At 43.3% G+C, this 16033-nt stretch overlaps 1 protein-coding gene across 4 annotated transcripts in view; it reads right to left on the bottom strand.

The window, feature by feature from the left end:
• LOC120546024 (leucine-rich repeat transmembrane neuronal protein 4-like) overlaps window positions 1-16033 on the bottom strand; it is a 231460-nt gene that overhangs the window by 24229 nt on the left and 191198 nt on the right. For all 4 annotated transcript variants that reach the window (XM_039780761.1, XM_039780763.1, XM_039780762.1 and 1 more), the window contains one exon: window positions 12035-13665. In XM_039780761.1, the coding sequence (XP_039636695.1) occupies window positions 12035-13665 (1631 nt within the window). The remainder of the gene's footprint in view (window positions 1-12034; window positions 13666-16033) is intronic.

Raw genomic sequence — 16033 nt, 5'->3', positions numbered from 1 at the left:
ATATCACTTGGAATGGCTAGTGCCTCTCTCTTTCCTCTTTTGATTCCCACCGATTCCCTGCAGGCTTTATTTTCATTCATCGTCTGAACTCAGTTGGCACACAGTTGCAGATTGAACTGCAAACGAGGAATCAAAGGTGCTACAAGGGAAGGTTAAATAAGAAAAATGGGCTGATGTACAGTATGTTCATTCCCTGCAGGAATAGAATGTTACACTAAGGCTCTAACTAAGGATTATTTTCAATTATCAATACTGATTATTTTTTTTAAATATGAATCATTTAGTCCAGTGGTTCCCAACCTGGATTGCAGAACTCCTCCAAGGGTTTAATCTGAGGGGTTGTGAGATGGTTAAAGCTATAGTGGCAACTATTTCATGTAAATGAACGTCTGTTACATTCAAGCCATTGCCAAATGAGTTGACACAAAGCTATAAAAAAAAACGCGCTATACAAATTCAATTTATTATTATTAATTAAGACTATCAGCTGCACAACACTCTCTCTGTATTTCTTAGTATGGCTATGTTTACAAATTGGTGTAGTCCGGCATCATTTATGCGCAGCAGCTAGTATGATGTGTTTTACGTCACCGCTGAGAAAGGACAACAGCAACGTTCAGTTTTGGAGACGAGGAGGACATACAAATTACAATATATTTACCAGCCCTTTATATTTATCGGTTGCTGATTTATTATCTATCTCTTGACAGTTTAGACAGGAGGACCGATAACAGCAACTGATAATTCTTTCAACATACACATGGCATGTGCATGTATTTACGATTAATTTTGTGTGTGATGAACTCATCAGTTATTCAATAAACTGTTTGAGCGCTATTTTACACATTTACTACTTCCTATGTGAAACGTTGCAGGAATGCACTTTGTAAAGCTACTGTGTGAGCGTGTGTATGTATGCAGGAGAGTTGTTGACTTTAATTACACTCAACACTGTGCAGTGTAGTACTGCCATGAGACTGCTATCCACTTATTATTCGGTTATGTATTCGTGCCAGCTTAGCAGTTATAAAGACTGTGGCAGAATGAGACATTTGTGGGTTTTTGACAGAACAAGTGAAGGTGGGTGGGTTGATGCTACTGTTATCAAAGGATAAAGCATGCAGGGGCTGCCAAAGCCCGTGGCAAGAGGAAAAAGGTGTGTGTAGGGGGGTAAGACATTATAAAATTCAATTAAGGGCAATAGAGGGGGTGGATCTTTTTATATAAGGTGCCACTGAGCTCTTCTCCCCTTTCTTCGATCTAAGGCACAAACACACATGCATACACACACTTTGAAAGATCTGCTGTAGAATCTTCTCTCTCTACGTTTTTGTTGTGATATCCAGGAAAACAGAGGATCCCTATTTGTCTTTGCTGTAGGGCCAAGCTCCAGATGCAGCTAATAATACACGGTTCATTGGGGTTTGCGTTGAGTACGTATGACTGTATTTCTGCATGTGCAATAGGGAAGAGCGCCTGGGGTAAAGAGCCACGTTTACACCATTTCAGTACACGCATCATCATCCTGTACAGCCTCTGCAGGGAGAAGTTCTTTTGAGGGTGACCCAGCAATCGAGGGAAGAGGGCATGAAATTGCCCCTGTGAGATATTTAAGAGGTTGTTGCACTGGATAAGTGGAAGTGCTTCTCACCAAGAGGTGTGCCGGCATTGTCGTACGAACGTTTTTTTTTTTTTTTTAACCATCCGCATTTCCAAATGATGATAAAAAAAAAAGGTGTTTATCAGTGTTTCTGTTTTGTAAACCAGAAAAACACTTGAGCCAAGCAGAGAAAAACATACATCTTGCTCTCATTAGCCCCCCGTTTCCAGTATAGCCGTTCATTTATTAAGAGCAGCATGATCTCGCCCCCACTCGAGTGTAAAACAATGGGAGTTTAGACGCTGCATTGAACAGAAATATAAAGCTTTCTATTAACTATAAAAACCTTTTAATAATTAAATCTTTTAAAACTCCATGTTGCTTGATTGCAGAAATGATGAATAATTTAAGGCCAGAGAGTATTTCATGATGTACACATTAAAAGCTGCTGTTTCTGTGCCTGGAAGGGAAAGCAAATGACAACTGAAATCTGGAATATTAGACCTACTGTATATTCATTGAGATCTCTCTCGCGGCACACGCCTGCTTGCACTTAAGCTCTTAATGGTTCCTTAAAACTGATGAGGTAAAGGGGAAAGGCAGCATAAAATGAAAGTATTCTTCTAAATGCTTTTTGGAGGAACGCCGATCAAGTGGAACGCAACTGGAGGGGAAATTAGCCAGGGGATATGCAAAGTGAGCGCCTTGGCTGGCTGTGTGACATCCTTCTCTCTTTAAAGCTGTCTGAGGGGAGGGGAGGGGGGAGGAGGGGGGGAGACTCAGTATCTCCAAGAGACAGGGACTGTGTGAGGAAAAGCCCAGAGAGAGACTGTGAACTTCCTAGTGTGAGCTTATCATTGTTTCTTAGGAGATACCTAGTGCTGATTTCTTAGGCTGTTATAGTAATGGTTTATGCCATGAAAGTATTTCCATCCATTTACTAGTCCTTTTACAGTTGTACATGCTGTAGTTCAATTTCAATCATCTAACCAGTAAATTGCCAGGAAATCTAATACTGTATATCATATTGAAAAAGTCTTTCCAAATAAGTCATACCATAGAAGGATGCAATAACAGGATATTGGACAAGAGCAACAACCTATTTCCAGAACTGTTTTTTGTCCTTAAATTATAAGATTTCCAACAGCTGTAGGCTGGGAGGAGGGGATGACGTGTGTTTTAGCATTCTTTACAGTTTATAATGTTGTTGCACTGCACACTAAGTTTTAGTTTTTGTCTGCAGACTTGAACTCAGATCTTTGTTAACGAAATGAAGATCTTATATGGCATCATCTCAGTCGCTGATAATTCATTGATCCTCGGCATCAGAAAATCTTCCAACATCATCCTGCCGATAGCTTTTAAAGTATGTGCCATTCTGGAGGACAATTCCAAATCACGTATTTTGCAGTTCTATTTCGTATAGGCTTCGCCCTCTAAGAGCTGTTGCTATTGGGTTTATCCTTCGTGCATGCACAGTCGTGAAGATTTCTTTCGTGCTCTTGTGCCCTGAACAGGCCTTTCTTACGCCCGCAGTTACTGTATATTACAGCTGCGAGACCAGAGATCTGCTCCCTATTTTTCTTCAGCGACCAGCAATTTGAAGACTTCAAAGAACAGTGGTGTCCGCCTGTGTACCGATTGGCGGACCAGCTACATCCTGCCGCCAGATCTCCACCCGAGCTGCGAGGCGCGCCTTGGCCCCGTTTTCCGGGCTGGCACCCCGACGGTCGCCAGCAGTAGACGATGGCGGCCGGGCGGACAGTCAGGTAAGGTAAGGATACCACCCAGACACCCCGGGAAGGGGATCTCTTTGGAGGGCAAGAGTCTGCTGACTTGGATCCCCCCAGAAATGGTTCTCTAGCCGGCCCCGGCTCTCCCTCCTACCTGTTGGGAAAACTGGAGCTCATAACAGAACAGGATTACGGAGCCCAGCCACTGCGGCTGTCTCCGTCCCAGAAGGGGAGCACCGCTTTCTCCTCAGCATCAGGTGGGCTCCCTGCCCACCGCTAAGGTTTTTGTTCTTGACTTGTGTGAATGCTAAGTAAGCATTCTCCTAAACCTGGGAGACGGACGGTGCCAGTATACCGCTATGCTATGCTATGCAGGGTCCAAGGCGACACGGAAACTGAGTTCCCTGCAGTCCCTCCACTGCGGCAGAGCCTGGCCTCCATCCATGCTTTTGAAGGCCTTTTTTCGGTTGACGGAAGCCCACACCGCCATCTCCCCGGGATCAGGTCCATGCCCGCTTCACTGACCGTGCGCACCTGCGTGCGTATATATCGACATCTGGCTGCACATGTCACAGTGGAACATCTGCCTGCATAGGTCATAACTCCCAGCCAATGGCAGACATGTGCTCTTGGACGGTCCCATTGCCCCTGGTGGGTTGTTTGGACAACACAAGCTATAGGCAGTGGAGGGGATGTGGAAACACACGTCCTGGAGAGCAGCAGCACCATGTCAGCTCGAGGAGACGGCGCCCAGCAGGCTGTGGCTGCGCCTCCCCAAGCCCCAGCTCCAGCTCCAGCTCCACCATACCACGAGTCGGGGGAGGAGGTACATCATAACAGCTGCCATATGGCACGGGGACGGACTGTCACAGCTGGACTGTGCGATCTTCCGCCCCGCAGTGATAAGCCAACGGCTGTTGCCCTGGCCGCTGAACGGGAGCGCTTGGACAGGTTAGGGTGTCTTGTTGCGCTACTTAGGAAACAGTTCCACCCTGTAGTTCAATCGGGTATGTTGATCTGTAACTGCAGAGCACAATGTGTGAGCCAATATGCTGTATGTGAATACACGGATCTTAAGTCACAGAATGACTAGCGGCCTTATGCATTCAGCGTGTTACGCTTGACGGTGGTCCGCTTTCCAGCACTGGTGTGTGGAGAAAGGCTCGGACACCACCTTGCGTCCTCTGCCTCTCGTGTTAACCTACCCTCAGACACTGCTCTATAATGATTGGGCTAAGTTTTTAAAGTGTATGTTGCGGCCTTTTTTGACCTTGCCACAAGGACTGTGGAGAGAGATGGGGTTTTGCACAGCCCTCAGTCAAGCGTTTGTTGAAGGGGATCAGACGACAGAAACCTGTTGTGCGTTCTTGTGCATCTTAATGGGATTTAATCCCAGTGCTCCGGGCTCAGGGGGTTCCCCTTTTGAGCATTTGGCACAAATCTCGCTCAGAATGTTGTTCCTGACAACAGCGCTCCTCATAGCCTTGACATCGGCTAGGAGAGGGACCGACTTATGCGCGCTGTTGGTCTCACCGTCCTGCTTTTCTATTAGAGAGGACGGGCGCGAAAGAAATCTTCACGACTGCGCATGTGCGAGGGACAAACCCAATAGCAACAGCTCTTAGAGGGCTATGCCTATACTCAGAATCTGGAGTTACAATATGTTACTATCGCTTACTTTGGAGGACTTTTCTTTTACTTTGCAACCATTTTTCCCCACTCACAGCAAAACTAAATGCCACTATATATGTTCTTATCATCCAAACAAAACAAAAAAAAATATTCAAGTTAGAATGCAGTCTTTAATCAAAACCTTTTACAATAAGCTTCATTTGTAAGAGGAAAATGTGCCATTTAGACTTTGCACATGACCGACATGTTTTTACTAAAAGCAATAACATCATAGTGTTCTTTAGTGTAATTGTGGTTGAAATACAGTTTATATCGCTCAAGATAACTATGCTATGTAATGTGTTTTTTTTCCCAAAAACTTCCAATGCAGCCATGACTTTCTAAGGAATTTTTGTCTGAATTCTTTTTTATCTACTAACCTAGTTTATCAGTTCATGAAAGAAGAATCTACAGTTTGTGAAGAGTATTTGCTTGAAAAAGGGAAAAACACAGAGTGAACCTCAAACTAGTAATTTTATAGTAATTAATAGTCATTTTATAGAAAATTGAGTAGTGGTTAGAATAGTGTCAGCTAACGTTTATATTGCAGCCATTATATAGTGTACCACTAATTGTATATTTGGTGTATTTCAAAGCTCCTAAACAAGGATCCCCCACATGTATTTTCACTTGCTTTGCCTGCACTTCAATATAATAACTACTATGGGGACTAACATCACCACACATGAATACAACTGGGCTCACTGAGCAAGAGTCTCAGCCTTCCAGTCTTACCCAATTTATGGAAAAAGTGTGTTAGGGACTCCAGTATGCAGAAATATTCAAATACACCATTTTAAAAATTGGTGAAAATAGCACATTTATACTGCATGCGCTTTTTGCCCAAAACATGGTGAGATTAGCACAAAGTGGGCATTTCTAGGGGAGACTCATGGGCGAGGCAAGAGGTGAAGGGACCCCTTTGAAAATGGCAATGTCAGTTTTTCCCTTGCAAAATGTTGCCTAACTTTGGAGAGTGATATAGCCTTTACCCCTTTACAAGCTAGCACCACATGGTTGGTACCAATGGATGCCTTAGATAGTCTAGTTTCCTACGATACCGATGATGACCGGCGGCCCTGCAGGTCTATTCCTAACATTACAGTATTCTAGAGTTTCTTACATACCTGTGATTAAAGTTATAAATAAATAGACCTACCGCACATAACACAATAGTGGCACCATGCAAATATAATATAAAGCTTCCATACTTTTAATCCATGAAAAATTTGAATAAATAAGCCTAAGGTCCTGCCTCTGACTGGGCATATAGCCAATCATAGTTCAAGATAATGGGGTGGAACGTGGGGTGGGTTTGCCAATGCCCCCCAGGCCACTCCCTGGACACAACCCTGAGTGAAGAATAACCTCTGTGCTGCAAGGCTAGTTTCAGGGGAATCCATCATGTATGGAAGCAGTTCTGTCAAAATTAATTATTTTCTTTGCCTAATCATGGTTGGCTGAATTTTGACAAGTGGTGCAATGTGTGATGATTGGCTGCCTCGTTTCTTAGTGCTGCAGTTTAATGATCCACTGTTTAACATTAGTCTCTGGGTGATGATGTACTTTCATCTAGCGAAGCTACTCATCAAGTTCTTAAATCCAAAATGTGCCCAAACACTGGCTTTCTTTGAAGATAAACTATGCTAACTTTGGAATCTATGACTTGATTTAGAATTGTAGATGACAAGAATTTTAAGTCTTATTTGAATCACCTTTTTCTCTCACCCAGACTTGTTAATGCACTATTAGTTATGCATTTACAATTTGAATTGCAGTTCTGGCAATTTGAAAACTATTCAGCCCTACCAAATATAAACAGTATAGTCTACCTTTAAATTTCAATATTCATGTTAGTGTTGGATTTGCCAGAACAGTCATTTTGGTACCAGTTTGTTCATACTTCTGTAGTTCTTTTCTCCAATACGACATATTGTAGCTGTCAGATATTCCCAATAACTCCTACTCGAGGCGACACAAACTGTATTTTCCATTCAACTGCACACATTTACATTCTGTACAATATGATGTGAATGTGGCATGAATTGATTTTGGCGATCTCAACAAACTCCCAGCATAGCTGCATCCAACTTCATCTCGAGCAGAAGTACAATCAGTCAGAGTAAATAACAACACCTGCCTGGGTTTGCGTGGGTTTTTTAGGTTAAGAGTATGTATCCAGCCGCAAAGTAAAAGAGAAAGTGTACTGTTCCTGCTGGGCTCTGACACCATTTTATGCTGGTCTTGATGATACCTCACTGAATCCTAACCACAGCAGGGTAAATGTGTTGTGTTCCCTTTTGTTCTTTCACATTGCCATCCACAGAGACTGCTGCCGCTGCACAGACCCATAATGAAAGGCACAACTAGCTTTGCCGGCCAACAATATGACACTTTCATCAAACTAAACCAAGCTTCAACAGCTTCTCAATTATTAAACGCCTGAAATAAGCAACAGTGTAGAACCCCAGCCTGCAACAAACTACCGTAGAAACCTGTCAGTGATGTTGAAAAGGAGAGATTGTTTTTGAGATGATGAGATTTGGATTATGGTTACGTAGAGAGAGAGACGCTGATTGCTACAGAAATACTTGCAGCGCTTGAAGTGAGAATCAGAACACCGCTTTTGTTTTGTGGCAAAGTGCAGTCAAGCTGCATATTGGTGCCAGATGTATGACTAATAGCAGGCGCAGGGCTGTACATTCCACCGCCTAAGCCTGAGTCTCTTAAACCTTTTCTGGTCCCAAAATAAATGGGTATGCCAGAATGTGAATTTGTTTATGACATACTATATTATATTTAGCATAGAGCATGGCAGCAGCTTCAAATGGATTATACATAAATGACAGGTTTGGAACATATCTGTATTGGAACTACAGATCAATTAGGAATGTAAATATTCACAATATCAATTTTCTCAGCAGAATTAGAAAACAAAATTTAGTTCTCAAACACTCTTCTCCTGTAAGAACTTCTCCTGTCAATGCCTGAATGTCAAAAATAAACATAACTGAATTTTGCAAAACCTGGCCGAAAATCAAACACCGACTATAATGGCCTTACTCCGCACAAACTTCAATGTTTGGTGTTAAAGCAGGATTTGCGATCTCTGGCGAGGTCACATATCAAGCAATACACAGTACACAGATATTTTGGTTCTTTTTTTCATGCATACTGTCAGATTTGTTTAACCTGAGAAAAGTCTGCAACTGCATTTTGGATTTCTGGAGAGAAGCTCAGTATTGGGCAGATGTGGCTGAGCATGCTCAGAGACCTGGTTCTGTGTTTACAAAACCACATTGTTTTATGTGTTTTTAATAGTTTCTGGATGACAGTGGAGTTGGCTAAATCAAGCTGTGGCTAATCTCGTGGTACAAAATTGAATGTTCCTCAGCAAATATTTTGGGAAAGAAATCAAACCTGTCTGCCCTGCCATGGAGACATTAGTCACAGTTGAAATTGAATAAGTGAAATTTCTAAATTTATGAAAGAAGTCAAAGTTTTCTGCATGAATAGCAGCCTAACGGACTTTAGATTTAACATTGGTTTCGCACATTGGACTGTGCCTCTGAAGTGCTCCTACACTTAAAGTGAGCAACTTAAAGACTCATGTCTCATGTCTCTTATTTGATAGCTCCTCGGTCCTCGGCTGAACCGGAAGGTGTTCTGTCCCTCACCGGCGAAGGCCGTCTTAAATCCCTTATTTCTACCCCGAGGACCGAGCATCGAGGAGGGATCATCGAGGAGCTATAGGCAAGGATACACGAGAGCAGCCTTCCCCGGAAGCCGTGCAGCTAAAAGCTGTTGCTAACTCGGCCCATACAGCTGATGAATTGATGTTACGCTTCAGAGGAAAGGACGTGTCATCCCTCTGAAACACATATGCTCAGTTCCTCTCTCTCCCGTGCGTCCTCAGTGGGAGGGACTAAGGCGTGAGGAAGGGAGGCAAGTGGAGGAGCCGGGGATGCAATTTCAGGAAATTGAAATGCACTGCGAGTCTCTGATTGCTTTATTAGCTGCTGCCTTAAAAAACATATGCATACAGACTGCTAGCACAAACATCTCAATGAGGCAGAATAAAACATCTTTCAGTTGTGGATCATGACATCCAGAAATCAATTTTGATCTCACAATACTGTTTTGTGCTTTGTCTTTGCCTTTTTAAGATTGCTTATATGCTACATAATACAGCACAATCAGGCTTATCATGTAAGTAAACTTACATTGTTGTAACTGTCAAGCTTTCCTTCTGAACACACTGTGTGTGTGTGGAAAGATGTAATAAATAAATTGCTGTAACTGCACGTAGGAGCTTGAGAACAATTTTACAATCAATGTAAGAAGATAAAAGCTGGAACTGCTCTATTGTCATAATCCAATGATCTGTAACTTATACAGAGTGGGCTGATTTGGTTGACTTGCTTTATATTTATTTGCAATAATGCTGACGGAACCCACAGAAAACACATATCCGGTACTGTACGTAATCGAGTATGCCGAATAAATAAAATTAATTTTAGCCTGTGGTTTTGTTGAAGTTGCTGCTAGCTCCGAGGCTAACCCCCTTCACTTTCTTCAACCAACAGGTAAACAGAATGTACTAAACTATGTATGACCGGGGTGCCCTGGTTGCTCACCTGATTGAGCGTGCGCCCTATACTAAGGCTCAGTCATTACCGCCGTGGCCCGGGTTCGAGTCCGCTGCCCTTTGCTGCATGTCACCCCCCCTCTCTCTCCCCCCTTTCCTGTCTTCCGCTATCCTAGCAAATAAAGGCCAGAAAAGCCCTCCAAAAAACTCTGTAGGACCCTTAGTGAATCTGTGTTATGACTGTGGTCATTTTGTGTTTATGGTCTGCTGTGTGTGTGCTGTGTGTGCCTTGTGTGTTTTTTCTTTTGTTCCATTTCGTATGCAAATAGGGGTGTGCCATAGCTCGGAGGTTATTGGTGGAGAGGTTCAGGCCCGACCCTGTGATTGGCTGCAGCTGGGGAAGCAACCCAGTTATAAGGAGCCAAGATGGTGGCCGTCGGCGGGCAGCGGGCATTTCCATAGACAGTATATCATGGACCAATAGACCCCGTTGCTCTGGACGGAGACCAGTGAAGGCTATTAGAAGCACTTTTCTGGTGATCACTAGCTTTACTGCGCAGCCTCCAACTGACAGAGACAACGTAAATGTGACGTGAGCAACGTGTCTGAAAGTTGGAAGTCTTCTGGTAGCTGTGCCAAGAGAAATCTCAATCATTCCCAATCTTACAGAGACGGAGAGCGTAGGTATATGTAAGGAGATAACATAGGCACAGGCTAATTACTGATCACTAACATGCTAGTTAACATTAGTAATTAAACCTAAACAGCTAATGGAAGTCCAAACTGCCTGCGAGCTTCTCCTGTACTATACGGTAATTCCTCTACTGTGCGACAGTAAGTCACTTGGATATGACGCAATCGTTAGCCTATTTTCACAAAAACATCTGCTACGGAATCATAACGTGAGGTACAAGGTAATGGAGCCTTTTATACATTTTCGTGTTTCTGTAGAAATAAACAATGGACAAATAGAGTCTTCAAACGCTTCAGATGTAAAGTGACGTAAAAACAAAATGGTGGTCAGCGGAATGCTAACGGGAGGTGATCGCTTTGTAGCAACAAAGCGATCCCATGGGAGGTTCGAGTTCTGAAGCGAAGCTTACCCTATTGGGCATTCCTCGTCCTCCTAATCTCCAAACTGGCCACACTTGTTGAACTTTGGTTTAGATTAGATTTTGTTTGTTTGGTAAGGGTGGAGCCCAAGCGTGTTAATTTTGTTTTCTCCTGTTTTTTGGTTAGTTATTTGTTTTTGCTCTTTTGTTTGTTAGGTTAGTTTCTTATCTCCCAGTTAGAATTGTTTTGTTTATTTTGGTAGCTCACCCTGAGGTCTAATCATATTTCTATTTTGTGTAAACATCATTTCTTTTTGTAAAATAAATTCATGTGTTGATCTAACTGCTTAATTGTTTGTGGCTACTTGGGAGACGGGGAAGATGGGGCCTTTCCATGTTGCGTCCTAGGCACCCCTAGACTAGGGCGTAACAATCTGTCATAGGTGTGCACCCAAAGCATGCTTCCTGAGATCAAACAAAGACAACCCCTGCAATTATTTTTCAGTTTTCAGGTGAGTGATTGTAATTAGCCTGGTTTATAAATATACTCATCAGAGCAGAGGGATCCACATTTAAGCCATATCATAAGCTTTGGGATTACCCCAGTGCCTCGCCTCTGTGCAGATTACCATAAATCTCCTCATACAGTTGTGGAGGTGTGCACTGTTCCAGAGACACTCTGGTTAACATAAAGTGCAGTTACAGTGCACATTCATACACAACTTAGTACCTATAATGGATGTTCAACCTTGTAATGAACAAGTTCACACGTTTCACTTTTCAGTTGCAATAAAGGCCTCTCAAGCTATTCCCCTCACTTTGCCATGTCATAGCAAAACAACAAATCACACACACACACACACGCAGTGCAAACACACACACCATATAAATTAAAACATGATTGAGCCATGCCATGCTGATGTGGTGTGGTGTCTGCAAAATAGTTAGACAGTGTCCAATTATTCATGGTCCCTCAATGTCGACATACCATGAAGAACATATGCAAAAGTGTAGCTTTAAAATAAACATTTAGCTAACAACTGCTATAAAGATGAATAAAGCCACACTCAATTAGCCTTAGAAAACAAAGAAATTCAGTACTGCATTATTACTATACTTTAGTCCTCTGAAAGAGACTACTGTTTTTTTCTTTGGATCAGATTAGTTATTTTTTTATTTTCCAATTTAAGGTTTTAAAAGTAAAACCTAAATAATTGGAGACATCTTACATTTGAAGTCAAGCGTGTTATGAACGAAGGGTAAAGGATGCTTAACTGTGATTCAACAGTGTCTTTTTACAGGGCATACTTGATAAAGGATTTACCTCTCTGTTGAGCCTTTGTATTTTGATTTTGAGTTTCAATTTTTAGGCTGATGCGATGAATCATACCTCACACTCCCTGGAGCCAGATATTGTGCATGTGCAGGAACCAGTGCCATTTCCTAGCACCTCCAATGCCTCTGGCGTGGCAGCAGGGTTGTAGCTCATGTAATACTCTTGGAGCTGGGAGCTCAGGTTCTGCTCTGGCTCCGGACTCTTTGTGCGACGTCTCCGCCCCACCATGGATCGCTGCTGCAGCAACCTGGTTGCACCTGGATAGCGCCGCCACAACACATAGATAATTGTCAAGATTAGGGACATGGTGAAGAAGAGTGCCACGCTGCCTACCACTACTTTGTGCAGAGTCATGTGTTCCAACTCTGGGGGTGGTATGAGAGTGGGTCGAGTGCTAGCAACTGAGTCTCTTGGGTCTTTGCTCATTTGCCCTGGAAAGGTAGGATGAGGAATCGCTCGAGGTTTGAATGGTGGGACAGGACCAAAGGTGCTGGCTGGTGGCATAGGTGGAGAGCCGCTAGTAGGGGCAAAGGTTGGTTCCCCGGTAGCTTCAGAAATGAGCTCTGACATTGGTGAGGGTGTTTCAGTCAGAACGTAATCAGTTTCCTCACAAATACCATGGCTCCTCGTGGCTTCCATAATTTTTTCTCCCTGGAGATACTTTGGACTGCTGCATATCATAGTGGTGTCTTTACTTCCCCGAAAATTCCTCAACCAAGCCACAAGTGGGCATATGCCAGTTCCACAATCCCACATGTTCCCAGCGAGGCTGATGGAGGTCAATGAGATCCATGCTGACACCGCCTCTTGAGAAACATTGGACAATTTGTTGGATTCCAGGTTGAGGACTTGAAGGTTGGGCAAGCAGTGGAACACAGCCGGGTCCAGGGTCTGGATTTCATTTCCAGACAGATCAAGTTTCTGCAGTGTATACCAAGTCCAAGGAAGGCCCTGGTTGACCACCTTAATGCGGTTCCACTGCAGATACAGTGATCTCAGGTTGGCTAAGCGTGGAAACAGAAAAAAGTTGATCCGTGAGAACTGGTTGTGCTCCAGATGCAACTCCATCAGCTTCTGTAGCCCCAAAAAGGTGGTACGGGTAAGAGCCTTGATTCGATTGTAGCCCAAATCCAGAAACTCCAAACTTCGGCACTCCAGGAATGCTCGAATTGGGATGTTGGAGAGACCATTTGAGCGTAGGTGTAGGTTTTGCAGTTTCCGTAAGCCATGAAATTGACCAGGCTGCAGGATTTCCAATTTATTGTAGGACAAGTCCAGGCTGCGAAGATTGGGAATTCCATGGAATGTTGAATTGTGCAGGGACGTGATCCTGTTGGAGCTTAGTATCAGCTCTTTAAGCCTGCGGACCCCCTGGAATGCTCGACTGTCGACAGCTGAAATCTGATTATGGTCCAAGTATATCCAAAGAAGCTGGCTGAGGTGAGCAAATTGATATGGCAGCAGGGTGTGCAGTTCATTGTAGCGCAGGGAGAGGCCTTGGCAGCCTACAGAGATGTTTTCTGGGACATCTAAGAAGCCAGCTGAATCGCAATGGACTGTCTTCCCCTCACATCGGCAGCTATTGGGACAGGTGCGCTCATTAAAGCTGAACAGCAGGGGAGCCCGCAAGAGGAGGAGGAGCGGAAAGAGGAGGTGTGTCAGTCGTCCATCACACAGGATTGGACCTATAAGAGAATATAAGAGATATAGAGAAAGGAAATTTAAGGATTTTGGTGAAGTCACATTGATGTTATATGCAAATAAGCCATGCGCAAGTCAAAAATTCAGTATCCTCTGTGACCAAAAGGGATTCACAACTTTTCAAAACAGATTTACCATCTGATAAATCATTTAAAGTTCTTTGTTAAATAATACCAGAAGCTTATGAATCGAAAAAACTAAATTAGAAAACTCTCAGGTGATTTAAATAAAAGAATGATCTTCAGAAGAAAATCATGAAAGAAAATACTGACTTTTGGAAAATGAAGTAGTAATGAAAATGGAATCATGGCTGCAGTGTAAGACTTGTTTTCTGGTTTATATTTTATAGTTAATACTGGTACTTATTGTTAAAGGAGCTATAACAAGAATCACAATCTACAGTATATTTTCGTACCACACTTTTTAGTCTTCCTATGATAACCGGTCACAACGTTGGTTTCTGCAAAATTGCACTTATTGAGATGTTGCTACCTCAAACATTAATATTCTGAACACAGACTTCTCAAGGATGATGTACATCTGGACAAACATTATACACATCGGTTTAGAGTTAAGAAACCAAGAGACTAAAAACAGGCTAAAACAACCAAGAACTCTAAGGAATTAAAGACTTTCAGAGGATCATATGAATGTACTATTTCTCAGGAGGAGTACAAGCCGTCCACATTCAGCTTTGAAAATGTGTCACCACTTGCAAGACCCATCGACCCCCTATTGATACTGAAAAGGTAAATTGGCTGCATTTTTTTTTTACTTGTCAAAGAAACATTTCGGATCTTTTCTACTTCATAGTGAGACATGCTCTGACATTTCTTACTTTCCCTGCAGAGTTGTCAGCACTCCATCACCTTTACTCACTTTAAGAGGTTTTCACAATCCTCTTAGTCTCAGAATCCATTAGGGGTCAAGATGCCAGGACCTTGACATAGATTATTCCACCAAATTTACACCAAATTTTCTGAAATATAAAAAGGTTGGAAGGGTTCCATGACCCTCCACTCCAGATTTGTTCTGTCTAAACTCTTGATTTTTATTTGTTACTCTTGATGGAAACCGTATTGAGCGAGTCTATGAATATAAATATCTTGTCATCTGGATCAATGTCAACCTTAACCTTTACAATCCATGTAAATGCAACGACTGACAAATTACAGGGTCTGCTTGAGGGTGTTAATATCTATATAGTCTCGCTTTGCCATGCTGCGGAGGAGAGTCTGGCTAGTCCACACAGCATTCCAGGATGGGAGAAAAAAAAAAAAACGATCACAATCATCATGGGCGGTGCTAAGTTCCACACGGAGCCGCTGCAAAATAGCCTCAGAGGAACTTGTTTTGGTAGAACATGTGTATGTTCAAAAGTTGTTTAAGTCGTGCCACAGAAAACTCAGATTGGACAGATAGTCTAGCTAGATGTCTGGATTTACCCTGCAGAGATCTGAGGAGCAGTTAACCATAGTCCTCAGAAATCGACCGGATTTTAAAGGTTCCATGATATGGTGCTCTTTGGATGCTTTTATATAGACCTTAGTGGTCCCCTAATACTGTATCTGAAGTCTCTTTCCAGAAATTCAGCCATGGTGCAGAATTACAGCCACTAGAGCCAGTCCCACAATGAGCTTTCCTTAGGATGTGCCATTTCTGTGTAGCTATTGAGGAGGAGAGAGCAGGGGGGCAAGGTGGAGGGCGGGGGTGGGGCCTTGACCAACTGCCACTTTGCTTGTTTGAAAGCCATGTCTCTCTCTCTCTCTCATGGGTGGGCCAAATTCTCTGGGTGGGCAAAGCAGAGAAAGGGGAGGTAACCTTGCTCCGTATGACCTCATAAGGAGCAAGATTCCAGATCGGTCCATCTGAGCTTTCATTTTCTCAAAGGTGGAGCTGGATACCCAGGGCTGGGTTTACACCTATCACCATTTCTAGCTACTGGGGGACCATAGGCAGGCTGGTGGAAGCGGAAGGTAACGGTTATCGGCGAAAAGACATGCATCCGGCTAACCTGGTTGACACCAGACCCTTCTCAGTTGTTACAGAGTGGGTCTGGGCAAGCTTCATTCACAGCCCGTTTCCAAAGGGGCGTCACCAACGGACGCTGCTCAAATGCCTCTGGGCACAATTGGATAGTCCTTCAACCAATCAGACCAACGATCCAGGTGACGTAGCAGCGAGAGCGGTATCAATGGGTTGCTGCTTGCCGTCGCTGCGCTATCGTCGAAGTGTAAAGTCCGCCTCAACGGTTGTGATTGGTGCCTACATATGGAAAAATTGGAAATGGGCTTGAATGGGCTCTTGGCCAGACTGACTTGCAGAGCAAATCTCAAATTTGCCGGAAATTCG

Source organism: Perca fluviatilis, chromosome 17, assembly GCF_010015445.1.
Source record: "Perca fluviatilis chromosome 17, GENO_Pfluv_1.0, whole genome shotgun sequence".
NCBI classification, from domain to species: domain Eukaryota; kingdom Metazoa; phylum Chordata; class Actinopteri; order Perciformes; family Percidae; genus Perca; species Perca fluviatilis.
Note: the sequence above shows the minus strand (reverse complement) of the source record. Positions and strands in the feature narration are given on the sequence as shown.